This window comes from Rhinopithecus roxellana, chromosome 16 (genome assembly GCF_007565055.1).
Source record: "Rhinopithecus roxellana isolate Shanxi Qingling chromosome 16, ASM756505v1, whole genome shotgun sequence".
In the NCBI taxonomy this organism is placed as follows: domain Eukaryota; kingdom Metazoa; phylum Chordata; class Mammalia; order Primates; family Cercopithecidae; genus Rhinopithecus; species Rhinopithecus roxellana.
The window spans coordinates 106355712-106377130 of record NC_044564.1 but is presented as its reverse complement, the minus strand read 5'-3'; the positions used below and the strand labels follow the sequence as shown (position 1 = coordinate 106377130).

The 21419-nt window shown below is 31.8% G+C and overlaps 1 protein-coding gene across 1 annotated transcript; it reads left to right on the top strand.

Moving 5' to 3' along the window:
* The first annotated feature begins 3940 nt into the window (after positions 1 to 3940).
* Positions 3941 to 14456, top strand: CYLC2 (cylicin 2). Its single transcript, XM_010379137.2, has 5 exons — positions 3941 to 3957; positions 10255 to 10295; positions 11834 to 11955; positions 13404 to 13560; positions 13678 to 14456. Exons 1-5 carry the CDS (start codon positions 3941 to 3943, stop codon positions 14454 to 14456), a joined length of 1116 nt encoding a protein of 371 aa, XP_010377439.2.
* The last annotated feature ends 6963 nt before the right edge of the window (positions 14457 to 21419 follow it).

The following is a 21419-nucleotide window of genomic DNA, read 5'->3' as shown; positions in this document are numbered from 1 at the left end:
AGTGACAATGAGATATTACTTCACCACAGTTATAATGGTTATCATTAAAATGAAAAAAACTACCAAATGCTGGTGAGGATGTGGATAGAGGGCACATTGTTGGTAGAAACTTAAATTACTACAGCCATTACATACAACAGTATGAAGGTTCCTCAAAAAAGTAAAAATAGAACCATCATACAATATAGCAATTCCACTACTGAGTAAATAGCCAAAGAAAATAAAATAAGTATGTCAAAGACATATCTGCCCTTCCATGTCTATTGCAGTGCTATAACCTTTTTACTGTGTTATCATAGAAAAAGACTCAGTGTACACAAATTATAACCTATAAAATACTTAAATATATTTACATATACATTTAAAAACTAGAATATTTACGCTTGAAGACATAGTTATTAAGCTCAAAACAACCACAAAACACTTCTGTGTTATTACAGTGTTGAAGCTGGATAGATATTGGCAAGATCTTAAGATATAATAAAAATTATATATATGAGGCAGATGTATTTCCATTAATCCTCAAATAGTAATACTATTCGCCATAAAACACAGTGAAATCTCATCTTGTTATAGTAACATGGATGAACCTCGATTACATTTTGTTAAGAGAAATAAGCCAGGCACAGAAATATAAACTGAATGATGTCACTCATTTGTGGAATCTAACACAAGATGATCTCACAGAGGTGAGGAGTAGAATGGTTACCAGAGGCTGGGGAGAATAGTGAAAGGGAGGTATGGGAGAAGCTGGTCATTAGGTACAAAGTTAGACATGAAAATAAGTTATGGTGTTCTATTACACAGCGGGGTGACTATAGCAAATAATGTATTATGTATTTCAAGATAGTTAGAAGAAAATATTTGAATGTTGATGTGGTTTGGATCTGTGTCTCCATTGAAGCTCATGTTGAATTATAATCCCCGGTGTTATAGGTGGGGTTTGGTTGGACGTAACTGGATCACAGGAGTGGATTTCTCATGATAGTTTAGCACCATCCCCTTGGTGCTGGTCTCATGATAACGAGTGAGTTTTCATGAGATCTGGTTGTTTCAAAGTGTGTAGTGCCCAAACCCCCATGACCTGTTGCTCCTGCTCTGGCCATGTGACATGACTGCTCCCCCTTTGCCTTCCACCGTGAGTTCAAGTTTTCTGAGGGCTACTCGGAATCCAAACAGATTCCAGTATCACGCTTCCAGTACTGCCTGCGGAACTATGAGCCAATTAAACCTCTTTTCTCTATAAATTACCCAGTCTCAGGTATTTCTTTATAGCAACACAAGCATGAACTAATACAAATGTGATCAACACAAATCATAAATGTTAAAAGTAATGAACATACTAATTACCCTGATTTGATTATTATACAATATATACATACATTTAAAATCTCCCAGTGTACCCCATACATATGTACAATTATTACATGTCAATTATAAATAAAACTTTTGGAAATGATACGAAGTATTATACTGTGTAAAATGTCTTAGAATGCATTTAATAAGGTGATTTCTACATTTATATACCCTTTTTATTGTCTTAAATCTTTTGTGAAACAGGGAGATAAATTGATGATACATGAATAGAAAGATAGATGAATAAGTAGATATACAAATCATACATATAGACACATCATATGCACATGCTACATAAATATGTGAAACATTGAGTCACTGAGATTATTACAAGCTTGAAGAATCTACAATTACATATATTGATTTTAAGGATGAAATTATAAGCCATGTTTCTCAGTTGATAACATACTGCAAACTCTTAGGAAATATATCTTGTTCAAGGACCACCTCCCCTAACCTTTACATTGCTATTATAGGAAAAATGAATTAATGCATACAAGTAAGTATACACTCTATAAAGCACTAAAAACATGTGTATATATACATTTATAAAGTAGAATATTTATGTTTGAAGACATGATTTCTAAGCTTAAAAACCATCACAAAAACATTAATATAGGATTATAGTGCCGATGCTGGATAGACATTAACAATATCTAAAGATATAATGTGTGTGTGTGTGTATATATATATAAATATATATTTATATGGTTAATATATAAAAATATATATTTATATGGTTAATATATATAAATATATATTTATATGGTTAATATATATAAATATATATTTATATGGTTAATATATATAAATATATGACTGATATATTTTCATATATTTGTATTATTCCTCATATTCTAGAATAGACTTTTCGTCTTAACATTGGATATGTTGTATCAAAATTTTAAGAAAGGCTCCCAACAACCATTCCTTCGGAGTGTGAGTAGAATTTGTGAATAACAGGAGATAGCATTCCGCTAATATGCTACATTATGAAGTACAATTGATCCGTAAGATAAAGACAGTATCTAGGTTGGTTGAATCCAACCATTTGAGCCATTTAGGAAACAAAGTTTTTCCTCAACTGAGAGTGGTTAGGAAGGCTGAAAAAAGATAAGACTGATTTAACTATAAGGACTCTGAAATATTTCAGGTTTGAAGATGTAGGGGGATGGTATTTGAGAAGGAAATTAGGCAGTTTCTAAGAGCAGAAAGCAGCTCACAGCTAACAGCAGGAAGAAAACAGAGATATCAGAACTACAGCCACAGAGAATTAAATTCCACCGGTTGAAATGTGCTTAGACACTGATTCCTTCTTTGAGTCTCCAGGTAAGACATAGTTCAGCCAACAATTTGATTTCAGTCTTGTGAGACCCTAAGCAGAGGACCTAGTTAAACCTGTAAGCTTTGGAATTATAAAATTATGAGATTAAAAATGAGTATTGCTTTATGTCACTAAATCTGTAATAATTTGTTATGTAGTAATAGAAGACTGACACATGCTCATTATAAAAACATCATTGGCTCTCTAAGATATTACTAGATCATACACATTTAATTAAGAATGACAATAAGAGATTAATTAAAGAGATGATAATGCAGAAGGCAAGTATTGCTGGTTGCCCAGTCATGATTTAGATTTTAATGTATGATGATAGAGTAAATGCATTAGACATTAATATTTTTATAAGCCACTATAGACTATAAAATGCTCAACAAAATATTATAGAATTAGAAATTATACTTTAGTTATTAAACCATCACTTTTCAGGAAAACTTCTGTCGATATTCTCCTTAGGTCAGATAGGGAAGTAATCATAGAAATCCAAATTATGGAAGGCTCCCATCCCAGCTCCAGTGCCTGTATAATTTATCATTGTGTAAGATCGGTTAGAAACTTTCAGTCAAACTACTAATATTTTTGTAGTTTACATTTTATAGTAGCTGATATTTAATAAAATTATTTCTTAAGACAAAAAATAGTGAAGACATTTTAAAAAGAGCTAAACGAGAGCAACATGTTTAAATGCCTCTCTATATAGTACTAGTATTCATTTACTAATGGGGTAAGATCGTGAGTTTAATAAAAATGTACTATCTCAGATATATCAATATGTTTATAAGTTTAAAAAAGCATATAGCTTTGTTTAAAATATTTTGTGTATGAGCAAACAATAAGTTTAAAATGAGAGAAAGACATGTAAAGTTTTGCAAATGATTTAACAAATGTTACAGGAATGAAACGGAATTCAGGATTGCAGCTGATTCTCAGAGATAAATGTTTAGACTTACCTTTTTTCCCTATCAGTCAATAAGTTACAACTACATGAAAAAAATAAAGCAAATATTTTATTAAAATGTAAAATCAATTGATTACTTTTAAAACTCCTAGCTATATTTAGTCACTAATAATAAGTGAAAGTAAATATTAATCTTAGAATTTTAGAGAACATAAAACACAAGTGTCTCCTTTTGTTTTACCCCTTTAATTCCAAGTGCTCTTGGCTTCTTTATGATGTCACCTTTCAACATCACCAGTTTGAACTTACAATACTTAAGTCCTGGCAAGTCATAGGTGGGGAAAATGTCTCTCCCAAGATTGTAAGTCACATTTTATGTTTTAAAATAACTGAAATACTCGTTAGCTTTACATTTAATTTATTTAGTGTGAAGAGATGTTAATTATATTATTATTGTGCCATTCATAAGCAAAAGATAATGTGTTTAAGCAGACAAAGATTCTCAAGCGACATAATAGATTTTTTTTTTTTTATTTAAGATATCGTTAGTGCATGCATTTCAGTAAAATAGATACCTGGCTTTTTTTTTTTTATGTAAGGATTATGAACACTCTTGATACAGGTATTATAATCCTATATTTATTTTATTTATTTATTATTATTATTTTTTTTTAAATTATACTTTAAGTTCTAGCGTACGTGTGCATAATGTGCAGGTTTGTTTTTTTGTTTGTTTTTTTACTGTTAGTCTTACTTGTTTTTTTGTCACATTGTATTTTTGGTGATATAAAATAAAATAATTCATGATTTTCAGTCAGGGAACCACTTGGAAATTTCTGTGAATAATTTTTGTGTATGTAATAGTGACTGAGGAATGTGACTGAATTTTAGAGGAGGCATATATCGCAGTATTAACCTTTACTAAAAATGGGACAGCTCTATCCAAATACGACCAGCTGAATACTAATTGTATCCCTCTTGCAAAATATTGAGTATGTGAAAGTATTTCGTAATGTAAAGCAGATAATCCAGACATGAGAAGTAAGTTATATGACAGTAGCTTACTTATGCTTAATTTATTCTGTGTCAAAATAAGGTAGGTAAAGAACACATTTCAATTTTGTAAACCTTTTTACAGAGGATATGCAACAAAGGTGAAGGAATGGAGTTTTGCAATATAAAGTATGGGTGGGCCTTCATTTAGCAGTATTGTTAAAGGAAAGATAAAACATGAATATTGAAAATAAAATAGGCTTTCCATAGATGTTGGTGCCTACTTTGTTATAAAACAATCATTAAAGTATAATTTTTGGTAAAGGTTTAAATGCATTTGTCATGATTACTTTAGAAGCTGAGTAATTTGATGCCTACTATGCAGTAATCTGTGTTCTGGCACCTAATATGTCAGAATTACACTGTATTTTAATTACTTTAAAATATATAAGCACTGTAAAATATCGATGGTATTATTGTTATCATGAGCATCAAATAGCTTTCAGAGAACTTGACCCCAATGGTTAAAAACCTCTTTTTGGTCTTATGGCTATTTTTTATGGTGTTATTCTAGTGTAATCCCAAAACATTCTTGTTTTTGTAGGAAACTGATAGAATTCATAATCAAATGGCATCACCATTAACCACAAAAGCACACATAAAAAATCTTAATAACAAATTAGCATGTTTCTTTGGGTTCAAGTGACAGCTCCCAATTCATTTAATACACAAAATTTAAGATGCAGAAAATTAATTTTCAACTCCATTTGTCTTTTCACTGAATTCTTCTAAGAATGGCAGAGCCTTAGTTTTGGACTTAACATTTCTGTGCCTATGGCTATCAACTTGTATCTGATAAAGAAAATTTTTCTGTTTGAACTCAGTTTTTCCCTTCCCACTTACTCCTTCTCTAATACCTTTGCTCTATCCATACCTGAGCCACACCATTTAATAGTTTCATCTCTTCTAGCCTTGGCCTCAAATTTAGGTTGTGTTAGTCAACTCAGCCCATTTCTAATGTTGAATAGAACGAAGATTTCTGAAACAAGTAGGAGAGGATATCACAAAGATTTGGTGTGAGATAGGGTATCTAAAAATATGAACATTTAAAATTCCAATATTAACTTCCTGATCTCATATCTAATGCATATTTTACATTTTTATCTCTATTGAGTAGCATTACTAAACTCATCTCTTACTATCCGGGTCTAGGGATTCACCTTGATGTAGAGAAGGGTTTATCAATCTTGGCACTACTCACATTGTAGTCTAGAACACTTTTTGTTGGAATAGAGGATTAGAGCATCCTGGGGTTAGGGGAGATCCAGCACTCTGTCCATAGTAAGATGCATTATAATATGTTTAACAGTACCCTTGGTCTCTACCAACTAGATGCCAGTATCATCACACACACATACAAACAGACAACTGTGACAACCAAAATGTCTTCAGACATTGCAAAATATTCTCTAGGTGAGGAGTTCAAAATAAACCCATGCTAAGAAACACTGCTTCAGAAAATGCTAGAGAACCATAGAGAATCTTACTACACACAGAGTCATTCCTCAGCAAGATAATAATCCTGGGGCAGTTGACCTTGCCTTTACACAGAGACTCCTCTAGCAAATACAAGAAGAGTGGCTCAGTCTGCAGTCAGTTCCTAGAAAACTTTCTACCATGTCTTTTATGGTCTCCTTTTCCCTGCAGCTGATGAAGATTCCAAAAATCTAGTCTACTGGCAAGATATCTGGCAACATGCATACAAACAGGAGGTCTATGAACATCTCACATGTAATTGGGGGAGACATATCATTTAAATCCTTTGACTTTGAATCCACTATATATTTTTAAAACACATCGAAGCAGAGATACAGTTACAGGCAAGAGTAAAGATGGGTGTATTTTGTATTTAGATTAAAATGTAATTCAGACTAAAAGGAAAAATACTCAGAAAAACAAACTTGGTTAAATGTTTACCCCTTAAAAAAAAAAAAACTTTTTTTATACTGGTAGAATAGAAATAGATTTTTCTCTTAAGAAATAAAGTCCCCCATGTCTCTTGTGTCTCTACTTTTAAGAAAACTTAATCCTAGTTTTCTAAGTTGCAAATACATTATATTCTACATGGTTGACAATGGGAAACCTTCTTTACCTCAGAACACGCAGTTACTGAAAATGATTTTGAAGCGATTGAATATATAAGCTTGAAATGAAGGTGGAATTTTAGTTTCTACATTCCATTTAATCTTGGTAAATATGAGGCACTAATTACTGTGTTTCCTTATATCCATCCAGACACTTTAATTTAAGCATTAGTCCTATTAAACAACAACAACAACCTTTTGACTTAATAATCACATTTTTCCCTCTTCGTAGGTTAAGTCATTAAATTAGATCTTAGGGATTTAATTTAAAATTGTGAAAATACATTTACATTCATATAAAATATCTCAAAATAAAAAATAAAATAAGGGATACACTAACAGTTTATTTTTTAATATGGCAGTCTGTTGGGGTTTTTCAATAAGAATGTCAAAAATTGAATGCAAATGCACCCTGACCTAGATAATTACTTGACTGTAGCAGAGATGGAAGGGAAGAGATGCTCTCACCAGTAAAGGCAGACTTAAAGAAAGAGTGGGAAAATGCTATCAAATCCAGAAGATCACATTGCTTTAATTGCTTATCACACACATTTACATAGTGAGTAGGGGCAAGAGTATTTGGTTTATTGCTGTTTTGGTTCTTATAAATAATTCTCACTAAAAATGCAAGAGGTTAAAATTTATTGAACTGTCACTAACTCTAAACTCATAAACACTAAGAAATACATAGAAAACGTTGATCACACAAAAAAGATACATTATGACGGATTCCAGTCAATCCAACTTGCTTTTCTCCGACCAATGGCTGTCCAGTTACCACACAGAGTTTTGCTTATTTTTGAAATGAATAAAATAAAATTGTACTGTGTATGTGCTGGTATTTCTGGACTTTTTCTTTCAATATAATATTTCTTTGTATTCATTAACGTTTCCATATTGCACATATAAGTAAGTGATTCCTTTCGACTGCTGAGAAGTATTCCATTTATATAGCACACTTAGTTTATCCATTCCTTCATTGATGGACACCTGAGTTGCTTTTAGTTTGAGGGTATTGTGAATAAAATTGCTATGAACATTTTTGTCTATGTCTTTCTGTGGACTTTTACTTTCGTTTTCCTCCTTTTCTTTATTTTCTAAAGAAAAAGTTTTAATTCACTTATTCAGCTTTTATATGTATTTTAATGACTTGTTTCTGTATAATTTGCTTTTGTGTTATTTCAAGTTTTAATTAATTTTCCTGAATTTTATCTAATTTTCCTGGTATATAGAAATATACTTCATTTAAACTATTTATTATATAATCATTAAACAAGTATAATTCATTAAACTCTGTATCATATAAACTTATTACATTTGATTGGCAGCTTTAACAATTATTATTATAGATGTCACTGGATATCGTATTTACCCAATTGTGTCCTCTACAAATAAAGACAATTTCACTTCTTCCTTTTCAATTTTAGTGCTTTTATTGTTTTATGAAACAAAATACAATCTGGATTTAAATGAATATATACAGTAGCTTTATCTTTGCCTTGTTTTTGATTTTTAAGGAAAGACAGTTAATATTCCTCCATTAAGTTTGATTTTTAAAATAGGCATTATCTAGATGTATTCTATCCATCTGTGGACTATGTTCTCTATTGCTAGTTTTCTCAGAATTTTAAATTATGAATGCATATAACTACTTTCTTTCAAAAATTATTCTGCACATACTGAAATGATCAGATGATTTCTTTTACTTATTTTGTCAATTGGAATGATTGCATTGGTTGATGTTACGTTAAAGCGACCTCACATTCTGGAAAGTAAACCAGATGATCATGATGCATTAGCAATTTTATATGTTTGTCAGTATGATTTTTTAAATTTTAAAAAATTATGTGCCTATATTAATGAGGGCTATTCATCTGTAATATGCATTTTTAGTATTGATCTCAAAGGGATTTGGGTTATTTATACTAGCCTCAAAAATGCGTTGGAACATACTTACTCCTCTTCTACTTCTTTTCTCATACTATCTTCCTAGTTTCAATGGAGAGATTTAAAACATTGATTTTAAACATTTTTTATAATATAAAATATTAAAACTGTAAGTTATTCTCTATGAACTTTTAAGCAGTATTCTATAATTTTCATATATTATCTTATTAAGTTGCTTCTCTTTAAATAGGTTTTCATTGTGATCCTTTTGGACCACTGGTTCTTTAAAAGAGCTGTTTATTTTTCAAATATTTATATATTTTCTAGATAATTTTATTATTGATTTCAAATTCAGTTGCTGGGTGATTAAAGAATATGTCCTAGAAATTAAAGAAGAAATTAACAGATAATTCTAATGTACTATTTTGAAAATCTCAATTTTAGAAATATTTCATGAACTTGAAATCTTTCCTCTTTGAGAGCATTTGGAATAATGCAGTTCATAATCATCGTTGGACATCAACATTTCTTCAGTAGTATATAAATGTACTTTGACTGGATCTGAATTTAGAAATTCAGATATGGTGGGGCAAGTAATTTAGTTGCATGTACTCAGTTTTAGATGATGGGCTAGATAACTTATTGGTGAAAACATTAAATATTATTCAGCTAATACAAAATTTTATAGCATGAAAAAATGTGCCACGTTTTATGCTGCTAGCTTCATTCTTTAGTCAAGGTATCAAAACACTGCTTTTCTATGCTTAAACCTTAGGTTTTACACACTGTCAAATAAACACCACGTGTGTGTTTGTATATGAGCACATAAGCCTCAAACTCACTCATGACCAAGGATGGCTCTGTATCCAAAATAAAATGAAACAATGCAAAATAATGTATCTCTAATAGATCTTAGGATTTGTCTTCATCACCAATAAATAAAAATTGGATTGTAAAACACTCCTTCATGGGAACAAACATGTTTAGATAGTAATAAAACAAATGGGAACCTATAAATGGAAAACAATTTGCAATATAGTTTTTTTTCAGATTTTCTTTAAAAAGTAATAAAATTCCTTATAATTTTTGTGGTGCACACTGACATATACACATGCACACACAAATTCATGGGTGCACACATATGCCATTTAATAATTTGGATTTGGTGAAGTTTTGAGAATATTTTGAGGATATGCTTTTACATAAGCATAGGGTTTACAAAGTGATACCTTTTTTCAAATTCAATTGCAAGAGAATTTGGAGCATGAACTGGGAAAAATAATTCAACTGTGTCTTTGTAATTTTTTAAATGTATATTTTCATATGTGCAATTGGTTTACACACACACATATATAAACAAATTGTACATCTGAAAATATACATACATATATTTGTGATCCATATATGTATACATAGTTTGTTTGACCGACCATTATTTAGTACTGTTGTAGTTTGAAAACACATTTGCTCATCTCTATTATCCTGGAGATGAAGTAATCTTATATAACAAAAGATATCTGAGATTGTAGAATAGTTCTCTAGTTGTTGGTTGCAAGTACTGAAGTATATTAATGACAATTTAAAACAGTGATTTTATATAAATTAACTAAAACCTTTCTTTTTAATTTTAATAGCCAAAGAGTAAACTTTGGGCCATACGATAATTACATTCCAGGTAAGAAAGCATTCAATATGTATTGCAAAACATGTGTGCTTAATTTTATGGTAAGTATTATCCTCCATTCAAAGTGATAAAGCAAACATTGCCATGAAATAAAATTGATAATTACCTTTCTTACAGGCACAGTGAACACCTTTTACATATATTTTGCTTTGTTTTGAATCCAAAGAAATTTAAGTAAATATGTTCAGTATATGAAAGCCGGAAATAGTTACATGTTAGAATTCATACAGATAATCTTACAGTTGAAAAGCAATGTAGAAATTGGATAAATAACTTCTTGTTATTTAGAAATTTCCTGTAAGTCAGGAATTTCTTCTACAACATTCCTGATAGATTATATCCAACTTATAATTGGCCCCAAATTTCTTTACTAGACAAGGCAAAGACATTTGATTTTGAATAACTTCAAATATCAAGTACTTTCCCCTCAGATACTGAGTTTAAATATAATTTTCTTCTGTACATTTTTCCCATTGTTCCGATTTTCTTTAGAAAACTCATAGAAATGTCTATTATTTCCACACATTAATGCTGCATGTATCTAAATACAATGATGAAATCTCTCCTTGGTCTCACTGGTAAATTAAATATCTTTAATCATTTCTATTATAGTTTCCAGATTACTTCACCTACCCAGTCACCATTCTGTAGACTTTTTGTCAATTTCCATTACAAAATATGTTACCTATAAAATGTCATTCTTGGGTGTATAGAATTTACTCTTTTTTTTTTTTTTTTTTTTTTTTTTTTTCTGGACAGAGAGTCTCGCTCTGTCGCCCAGGCTGGAGCCCAGTGGCGTGATCTCCGGTCACTGCAAGCTCCGCCTCCCAGGTTCATGCCATTCTCCTGCCTCAGCCTCACGAGTAGCTGGGACTACAGGCGCCCGCCACCGCACAGCTAATTTTTTGTATTTTTAGTAGAGACGGGTTTTCACCGTGTTAGCCAGGATGGTCTCGGTCTCCTGACCTCGTGATCCGCCCGCCTCAACCTCCCAAAATGCTGGGATTACAGGCGTGAGCCACCGTGCCCGGCCGCATTTACTCCTGTACTTTGGAAAGTTATTACTAATTAAGGGGATCTTAAGCCTTAGCACTTAGATTAAATCATATATTTACTGAATATTTATGCCGCCATTGTGCTACGTACTATGGGAGCTACAGAAGCAGTTAACTTATATTCTGTTATTAATAAAATTGTATGCTAACGAAAAACATAAAGCAAATACCTGGACTGGAAGAGACAGATTTAAAAGGAAGCAGTAAAACTGAATCTTTCCATTTATATTATAGCTATGTTAGTTTTGCAATGACTACTTAACACAGTTATCTGTGAAACTGCTCAAAATAGAAAAATCAATGTTTATTTCCTCACATTGATAACAGAAAATTGCAAACATTGCCAAACAAATGAAGTCATAATTTGAATCACTTGTTTATTCATTTACATGATATATGTTGCACGTAATGCCATTTCAGCTCTGATGAAATTCTATTCACTCCAAAATGTGTGTTTTGTCTTCCTTATTTTAGTCAGTGAATTAACCAAAAAATCATGGAATCAGCAACACTTTGCCCTGTTATTTCCCAAACCACAACGGCCAGGAACCAAAAGGAGATCAAAACCTTCTCAAATACGGGACAATACGGTTCCTGTAAGCATTGGAAAGATTACATAATTATCAGTAATAAGTAATAACTTAGTAATAATTATAACCACAGTAAGTAATTATAATTAGTCTTAAGTAATCACTAAGTAGTAAGCTTGTGAAATCGTGTATAGTTGTATGTGTTATAGATCAAAGCTGACCAACAAGTTTCTGCAATGATGGGAATATTTATCTCTGAGTCCAATGAGGCTATTAAATACTTGAAATGAGGCTAGTGCAACTGAGGAATTGAATTTTACATTTAAATCACATTGAATTAAAGTAAATTCACATGTGGCTATGAAATGCCCTATTGAACAGCACAGTTAGAGGTTATTCAATGTCTACCACTTAAAGAAAGTAGATATGTTTTATTTGCATTTTACTGTATACAGTTGCCCCTTTTATTTCACATTAACTATTTTTTCAGTAACCCCATACTATAAAAATTGTTTCCAAGAAGCACAAAAATACGGAGTTCCTGATATTAGAGTTAGTATGAACATTCAGGAAATGTTCTACAGCTGGAGAAACCCCTAATTTGAGTCATGGGATTACATTATACCTTTAATGCTTCCTCAGTTATGTAATATGGAATTCAGGATCCAGAGTATTGGAAAATAAATATTTCCCAATATTTCTGGAGTCAACATGGGATTTGCATATGTTCAAAGAAAAGTTTTCACAAAATAAATGTATCATTAACTTGTTTATTTTAAAAAACGTAACCCATTAGTTGTGAACAAAGTTCTTGTTCATTTTTTCCTTGCTGAGTTTATTTTTTTTCCATTTTTGTTAATATTTGTACAAAGATTAGCTATTTTTGCCATTGAGTTTTGTACATATTTAATTCGAAGCTGAAAACAAAATGCACAATTTCTCTCAAATTAACATTCCCTGTTATAGATTTCATTATTTCAGTTACCAATCTGATGATACTCAATTTGTGTCTGCCAAGCAATAGGAGTTTCAGGCTTTTATCTTTATCCATGAGTAGCATTCTAAATTCCAGAGACTCTGAAAATGAAAACAGACTGACATATGTCTCAACCTGAGACTATTAGATATTAGAGAATAGTTTCTGATATACCTAGAAATAGAAGGTGGGCAAGATATTCCAAGAATTCTCAAGAACATAGAGTTAAAAAAGCCTCCTATGATTGTGAAGATACACCATGAGTCTACCAATTTGAACCTAAAATCCCGAGGGAACTATGAAGATCCTATAAACTGAAAGTAAGTTCCAAATGAGGCATGATTATTCACTAGTTTAAGAAAGGGATGAAAATTTAAAAAAATAAAATAAAATAAAGGATGAAATCTCAAACTTCCCCATTTTGTAACAAAAGCTAAAATCTTTTTACGGTTGAAGTTAAAATATATTTGGGATATGCTAATAAAAACTGTGTTATTCACCCACAAGTTGTTCATCATTATTGTAACCAATCTTTCAGATAACTGATGAAGAACAATTTAGAGGAGGTCGTAGACAACCATTATGGACGCACCGTTCTTTAATGAGAATTTCTGAGAGACCATCCGTTTATTTAGCTGCCAGGAGGCAGCCTCTCAAACCAACTCATGCTGCCAAGGTGGATTCTAAAGCCGCAGGTGGAGAGAACTTACTGTTTTTGTATTATCTCTGTAATTTTCTGATTAGGTTTCTATTAGAATTTTATCAAGTTTGGATTTTCTCATTTTAAGGAATGTTTAAATATTTATCCCCAGAGATTGGTATAAAAGGTGAAGACAAGACAACACAGAAGGGCACAACAGATTCAGAATCAGAATTAAAACAAGGAAAAAAAGATTCAAAGGAAGGCAAGGATGAAGAGAAAGGAAAAGATGAAAAGCTAGATACAAAGAAAGATAGCAAAAAGGGTAAAAAGGCTGCAGAGAAGGGCAAAGACTCAGCTACGGAATCTGAATATGAAGAAGGAGGTGCAAAGAAAGATGACAAAAAAGATAAAATGGATTCAAAGAAAGGCAAAGACTCAGCAACAGAATCTGAAGATGAAAAAGGAGTTGCAAAGAAAGATAGCACAAAAGATAAAAAGGATTCAAAGAAAGGCAAAGACTCGGCAACAGAATCTGAAGATGAAAAAGGAGGTACAAAGAAAGATAGCAAAAAAGGCAAAAAGGATTCAAAGAAGGGCAAGGATTCAGGCACAGAATTAGAAGCTGTAAAAGCAGAAGGAAAGAAGGATAAGGATGGAAAAAAAGATGCAAACAAAGGTGATGAATCGAAGGAGGCCAAGAAGGATGCCAAGAAAGATGCAAAGGAGAGTAAAAAAAGTAAGAAAGATAAGAAGCCCAGTAGTACAGACAGTGACTCAAAGGATGATGTCAAGAAAGAGTCTAAGAAGGATGCCAAGAAAGATGCCAAGAAAGTTACTGACAAAGAATCTACTGATGCAAAGAAGGATGAAAAGAAAGATGCAAAGAAGGATGCAAAGAAGGATGAAAAGAAGAATGCAAAAAAGGATGCAAAGAAGAAGGGCAAGTAGGCCTTGGATTAGAATTCGCACTGCAAGAATAATTCAAAAGCATATCTGATGAAACAATAGTGGTAGTCTGCAACTTAATTTGTGAGAAAACAAGAGGGTTCAAAGAATTAAATAATTTTTAAAAGGTAGTAAAGAAGGATACAAAGGAGAACTCAGAAGAGATTTATAAAAATGTATAAGAAATACGTTAAGAAAAATTAAGGAGGGATCCATTGAAAGACTTGAAGAATACATATACTTAAATTTGGGGATATGAAGGATTCAATGAATGATCTCTAGAAAGATTTAAAGAATATTCAGATAAGGATATTGAAGATAATGACATTAAATCTATGGAGACACACACACAGTTTAATGAAGGCTTAAAAAATCCAAGGAGACAGATGTTGTATCTATAGATTTAAAATAATCTCAACCTGCATCCACAGATTTAAAGAAATAACAGGAGCCATGAAATGAAGTTAAACAGCTTGTAGAAAGTCTGCTCTCAAGTAAATGTAGCATTCCTTTGGAAAAAAAAAAAAAAAAAGAAGTAAAAGAGAAGAAAAAAATGTGTTACCGCCTGATGAGCCTACATCTTTCTTCCTGAAGTTTAAACAACCACAATCATGTTTACGGTTGTTGGATGTCCCACTTCCAATCCAAAAGAGACACACTTGGTAAGTCAATTTTCTTTTATTTTAAGCCAGATTGAATTAATTCTTATCTTTTTCATTTTTCTGGGTACATAGGAGATGTAATAATAATTGAACCAAATTATAACTAGATAGGAGGAATAAGTTCAAAAGATCTATTGTACAGCATGGTGACTATAATTAATGACAATATATCGTATTCTTGAAAAATGCTAAGAAAATGAACGTTGTGCTTTCATTGCATAAACGATAACCATGTGAGAAGATGCTTATGTCAATTAGCAAGATTTCAGGATTCCACAATGTATATACGCTTCATGACATTATTTTGTACACGATAAATATGCTTTTACTGATCAAATTAAAATAAATAAATGTGAAATAATAAAAATCAAACCAATGTAAAGATTCAAATTGACACTATTCTTATATTATCTCTGTAGTTTTCTGATTACATTTCTTTTAGAATTTTATGAAGTTTGGACTCATTTTAAGAAATATTCGAAGAACATGGAGAGACAACCAAATAAATAAAGCTTTAAAAAGTGTCCATGGAAAGGTTAAGGAAGTCTCTCATTAGAGAGAGGTTACTAGCTTATGATAGATGATATTATTACCAATTAAGCATCCAAAGTTTTAAAACAGAAAATAGCAACCAATTTATTTTGACTGAAAGAAGGATGAAAATCAAAATTGTCTATTACTGACAAGAACAAATTTAAATGAGGCATGTGAAAGAGCTACTTGATAAATGGCTAAATACTTCACAAAACTAAATTAACCAGAATTTAACAGAGTGTAACAGAGTAAGAATATATATGTAATATTTATTTAGATGTAGAAACAATTAACTTGCTTTCTTTAAAACTATATTATCAAACTCTGTTGTGACCCGTAAGTCCTACTGATTTGAGGAAAAATAAAAAGCAATGTTAAGCGAAATACAATATCCTTGAACTTCTCAATTAATGACAATTCATTTATTCTGATTTAACATTTTCTTAAATACACTCAATGTTGTTGCAGAACTTGCTAAATGATTTTCTCTTCTCTTTATTCTTCCTGACATAAACTATGGATGCAACATAAAGCTTCTCTTGGACATTAAAGAAAAGTTCTCCTATTCTGTATGTTCTCAAGAGCTAGCTTCCAAGGAACAGTAAGGAATAATTGCTTTTCTTTAACATTCAGCATTGGGTCCTGTCTCTCTTGCATCAACTACTAAGAGTCAGTGGTTATTGTAACTCATGGTCTGCCAGGTGATCATGCCTTGTAAGCCTGCATCAGCTATAATGGCAGAGAGCTTCAAATCCTGGCCCTTTGTTCTCCTCCCCCTCCCTCAAGGAACCAGCTCATCATCTTCCTCTGCTTATAGGAAAATTATGTGCTCAGATTGCTGAACTTTTCTGGAAATGTTACCATCTCTCTGAGGATTTAGGAAATCATTTCAAATCCTCTTTTTCCTCTATAAAAAGGCCCTTAAGATTATTTTCACCAATAGGATTCAAAAGTCAGGTTTTAGATTGAAATGTAATGTAAAATGACAGAAAAATTGAGCTTCTACTTTTAATATCCTACTGAGGTACACCATCACCGAGAACTTTCATGTAGTTAAATTTAATAGCAGTGTCCTTTTATTCTAGTACCTCTTCATTTACATCTACGTTGTTTTCTCAGTTATTCCAACACAAAATAAAAATGAAAAAAATGACTTTATATACCATTCTTATGCTGTTGAATTTTATATTTAAACCTAGTATTTACTTATTTACTCAGCTCCATATTCCCATATCCAAATACTTAATTGAGGCATCTAATTGACTAGCTTCCAGGTATCTCAAAATCAACAAATCCCAAAGAGAACAGTTGACATCCCTCCGCCAATGCCTCTTTCTCCCCAAGTTCTAGCCAATCTATTAAATGACACTGGTATCCAGTCTGTAGCTTAATCCAAAATCAGTGAGTCATCCCTAATTACTCTTTTTTCTTCACCCTGCCTACTAGTAGTAAGTCCTATTCTGTCTACCTACAAAATACTTGAATTGGTGTAATTCATTACATTTCTACTACCTCTGCACACTAGAAGTCCAATCAGCCGTTATCTCTTACTTGAAAACTCCAAATCCCTCTACGTGAAGGGGAAGCCCCTGCTTCATATGTCTCCACAACGTCATATCCCATTCTCCATATAGAAACCATCATGTTTCTTCCTTGGTCAAAGCTTTCTAATGTGCTGATGCTGCACTTACCACTAATTTTTCTTTTGCTCTGGCTTATAAATCCATTAATGATCTGCCTGCTGACTATTTCTCTGCCCTCATGTGACAACAGCATTCCTTTTGTCTACCAGGCACTTGTTGCACTGGATTTTTAAAAATATTTTACCACATGTAACCTTACAATATAAAGACTTTACACTTGTTCCTTCTCCGTAAAATGCAGTGTGATCATGGTTCATTGCAGCCTCAGCCTCCCCAGGTTCAGGTGATTCTCTCATCTCAGCCTCCCCAGTATCTGGGACTACAAGAGCTCTTCACCATATCCAGATAACTTTTGTATTTTGTAGAGATGGGTTTTTTTCCATGTTGCCCAGGCTGGTCTCCAATTCCTGGGCTCAAGCAATCCACATGCCTCAGCCTCCCCAAGTGCTTGGATTACAGGGGTGGTACTATCAAAGACTAGGTGTTAATAATTACAACATGGAGAATGTGGTAATCACCTCTTCAAACATTTATCCTTTGTGTTAAAAACAATACAAATATACCCTTATAGTTATTTTTAAATGTACAATTAAGTTATTATTGACTATAGTCACTCCAATGTGCTATCAAATAGTAGGTCTTATTCATTTTTTTCTAATTTTTGTGCATTAACTATTCTCATCTCTCCTTCAATTTCCCATTACCTTTTCCAGACTCTGATAACCATCCTTCTACCCTCTACCTCCATGAGTTTGTTTAATTTTTAGATACAACAAATGAGAGAGACATGAAATGATTCTCCACATCTTTGCTAACACTTTTATCTTTGTTGTAATAGCCAATTTATATATATATATATATATATATATATATAAAACTTATATATACAAACATACATATATGTACACACATACATATAGGTATATATACACACACATACATATATGTATACACATTCAATTTATTACATTATACATGTATGTGTATATATATATATACATGTCAATATAGCAAAATAGAAGATAACATTTAAAATAACCTATATCATTTTCAGTGGCATCAAAAATGTGCAATAATTTTATTATCACTAATTGATGTCTACTTACTCAAACTTATTTCCATGAGAAATCAATACAATTAATCTTAAACAAATAAGAATTACTGAAAAAGGGCACAGAAGTTATAAGTCATATACCAAGTTGATTATGTACCAAGTGAAAAGTCTTATACAAGATTACTTTATAATCAGGAAAATGCTTATAAAAGCAGTGGCAAAATTCAAAATTACTGCATAATTATAATCATATTCAATTTATCTCACAAATGCTTAATCCACAAAATATTTTTTAAGTTAAAATCACAGCAGCAGCAAAAATGACTACTATTTACTTACTACTATTTGCTAAACACTTTCCTCATGTTATCACTTAATTCTCACAACAATCCTAATATATCTCAATTTAACTGAAACTCAGAAAGTTTAAGTAACAATAAATTTGCACAGATAGTGTAAAATTAGAATTTGAAGCTGAATGAATCTCATATGATACCAACGTTTAGACTGTGGTTGTGTAGTGTAATTGTGGATTTGGGAGAATTTTTCTTTAGCACCACAGGTTCAGTTTCTTCATATCCTATGTATCTTTATTTGCAAAAATGTATAGTTATGTTAAAATTATATAAAATTATATTATTTGTTTAAAGATCTACTACAGAATTTGAGAAGGCAGTTGTTCTATTCATAATTGCTCACCATCAGCCTCTTCTGCTACTACTGTTTCTACTCTCTATACACTTTGTGTCTGCTCAGTAAGTATTGCACATTGCTTAGTAATTTACATTAGTTGTATTTGCAGGAATGTGCTGTATTGAACAAATATGGAAATTAAAAATGTGCATTAGAATCCTAGATCAACCATTATGTAAAAATAAAAAGGGACTAAGAAGCAGGATGTAAAACATTAAAATCAAAGAAAAATGGAAGAATACTAGTGTACACCTAAGAATATTGATTCTAGAAACCATTAGAAAAAATAATAACTAGATATAAGATTATCTGCTAATGATTAGTAATGTTCTCTAACCCCTCCAACATAAGGACTCCCTTGGTATATATGCATTGAGAGAGTGACAGTTAACACTGAAACATATGTATGTATGAATACATACATGCATGTACACACATACAAATAAAAGACTGCATTTTTGTTATTTTATTATTTTTGCACCAAGAGGACAATATGCATTGTTCTCCATTATTTTCTTTTGTGAATTAAGCTGTTTGAGGATTTTTTCCCCCTTCTGTTTGCTTAACTTTTAGAATAACTTTAAAACATAGGTTTCTCAAGTACTGAGAGACATGAAATAGTTATATTTCATAAAAAATGTTTTATATCTAACATTGTCACATAGCTTTGATGGCTAAGTAACTTATTGAATTTTGGTACTTTAGATTGAGGAACTTAAGCTATTTCTATAGAAAAGGTAACAGTCATTCTGTAATGGTACTTGAAACCTGATGAAACCACATGAGTGACAAAAATGGGGTCCAAGTGAAGCTAAACGATTTTGAAAAATGGGGGAGGGAGGGATGGCTAAGAGGATAAGGCACTATTAATACAATTCCAAAATGGCTCAATTTTGCAAGAGATGGCAAACTGCAAAACCATTGCTCTGTGGGTTTATACAGTAAAGTTTTCTAAAGTTTATTTATGAAGTAAACAGAAAAGCTTGCCTCCAGAGAAAAAGGTATTAGTCTAAGGGTAATAAACATCCTAAACTTATATGCAAGTGTTATAGTGATTTGCATTATTTTTTATACAAAGTTTGGCCTATTTAAAAAGTGAGAGTCCAGGAAAAATATGAAAGGAAATCATTCCCCCCCACTCCCTGGGTCCTTTTTTTTTTTTTTTTTTTTTTTCCTCTAGTCTCGCTCTGTTGCCCTGGCTGGAATGCAGTGGCATGATCTCAGGCTTACTGCAACCTCCACCTTCAGGTTCAAGTGATTCTCCTGCCTCAGCCTCTCTGGTAGCTGGGATTACAGGTATGCATCACCACATCCAGCTAATTTGTTATTTGTTTCATTTTTGTTCTGTTTTTTAGAGATGTGGTTTCACCATGTTGGCCAGGCTGTTCTGAAACCTCTGCCCTCAAGTGATCTGCCCACCTCGGCCTCCCAAAGTGCTGGGATTACAGGCATGAGCCACCGTGCCCTGCCGCTAATGCAGGCAAATATATGAGGCAAATATATACAGCCCCTGGTCTCCTTTCAGTCATTTAGTATTTTTATATGGTGTTCCTTCAGGTCTATTTTTTTAACCATTGGATCAATACCTCATTAGTAGATATACCACATTAAATAATTCTGGTGTTTTGAACGTATTGAACACGGTCTCTGAAGACACCCACTAATTTCTAAGGGAGCATAGTTCCATTTTAAGCCTCGTATATAGTTTATGACAGTTTTTATAGTTTTTCTTTTTTAAATGATTCCAATATAAGTTCTTCCCTTAGCATAATCTGAGCCGTAATCCGTAATAAAATAAAATTGCTTGTGTAAATGAAGTAAAATATGAATAAAAGTATTGTGGAAAGTATCCAGTGATAATATCTAAATAATGATTGAGTTTTCTTATCAGGCTGAACTATTTGGCAAACATAGAAACCTACTCCAGGCATTAAATATGTTCAATAATTAATTTTATAGTTATTAACGTTATTATACATGGTAATTTTTTATAGTTTCTCAATTATTGGATACAAAACAAAATAGCTGCCATAGTCATCACATTTGCAGTTTTATGGTAGGCAAAATCAAATATTTTCAGGGTATGTATAGAGAGGATATGTGAGTAACAAATCACTGTATGGTTTAGTTTGACATTGGGATAAAAAAAGTTAAATTTATATAAAAACCATAAACTTTGAAAGGACATTTCTGTTGATTGGAAAAAAAAGATAAGGGTATGATTCTATTGATAGCAAGATTGAGAACCACAAATACACTTAAAACTAATTACATATATAAATATGTAAAATATATATAATATATAATATATAAATATATAAAATATATAAATACATAAATATAAATATATAGTTAACATAATATATATAAATTTAATATA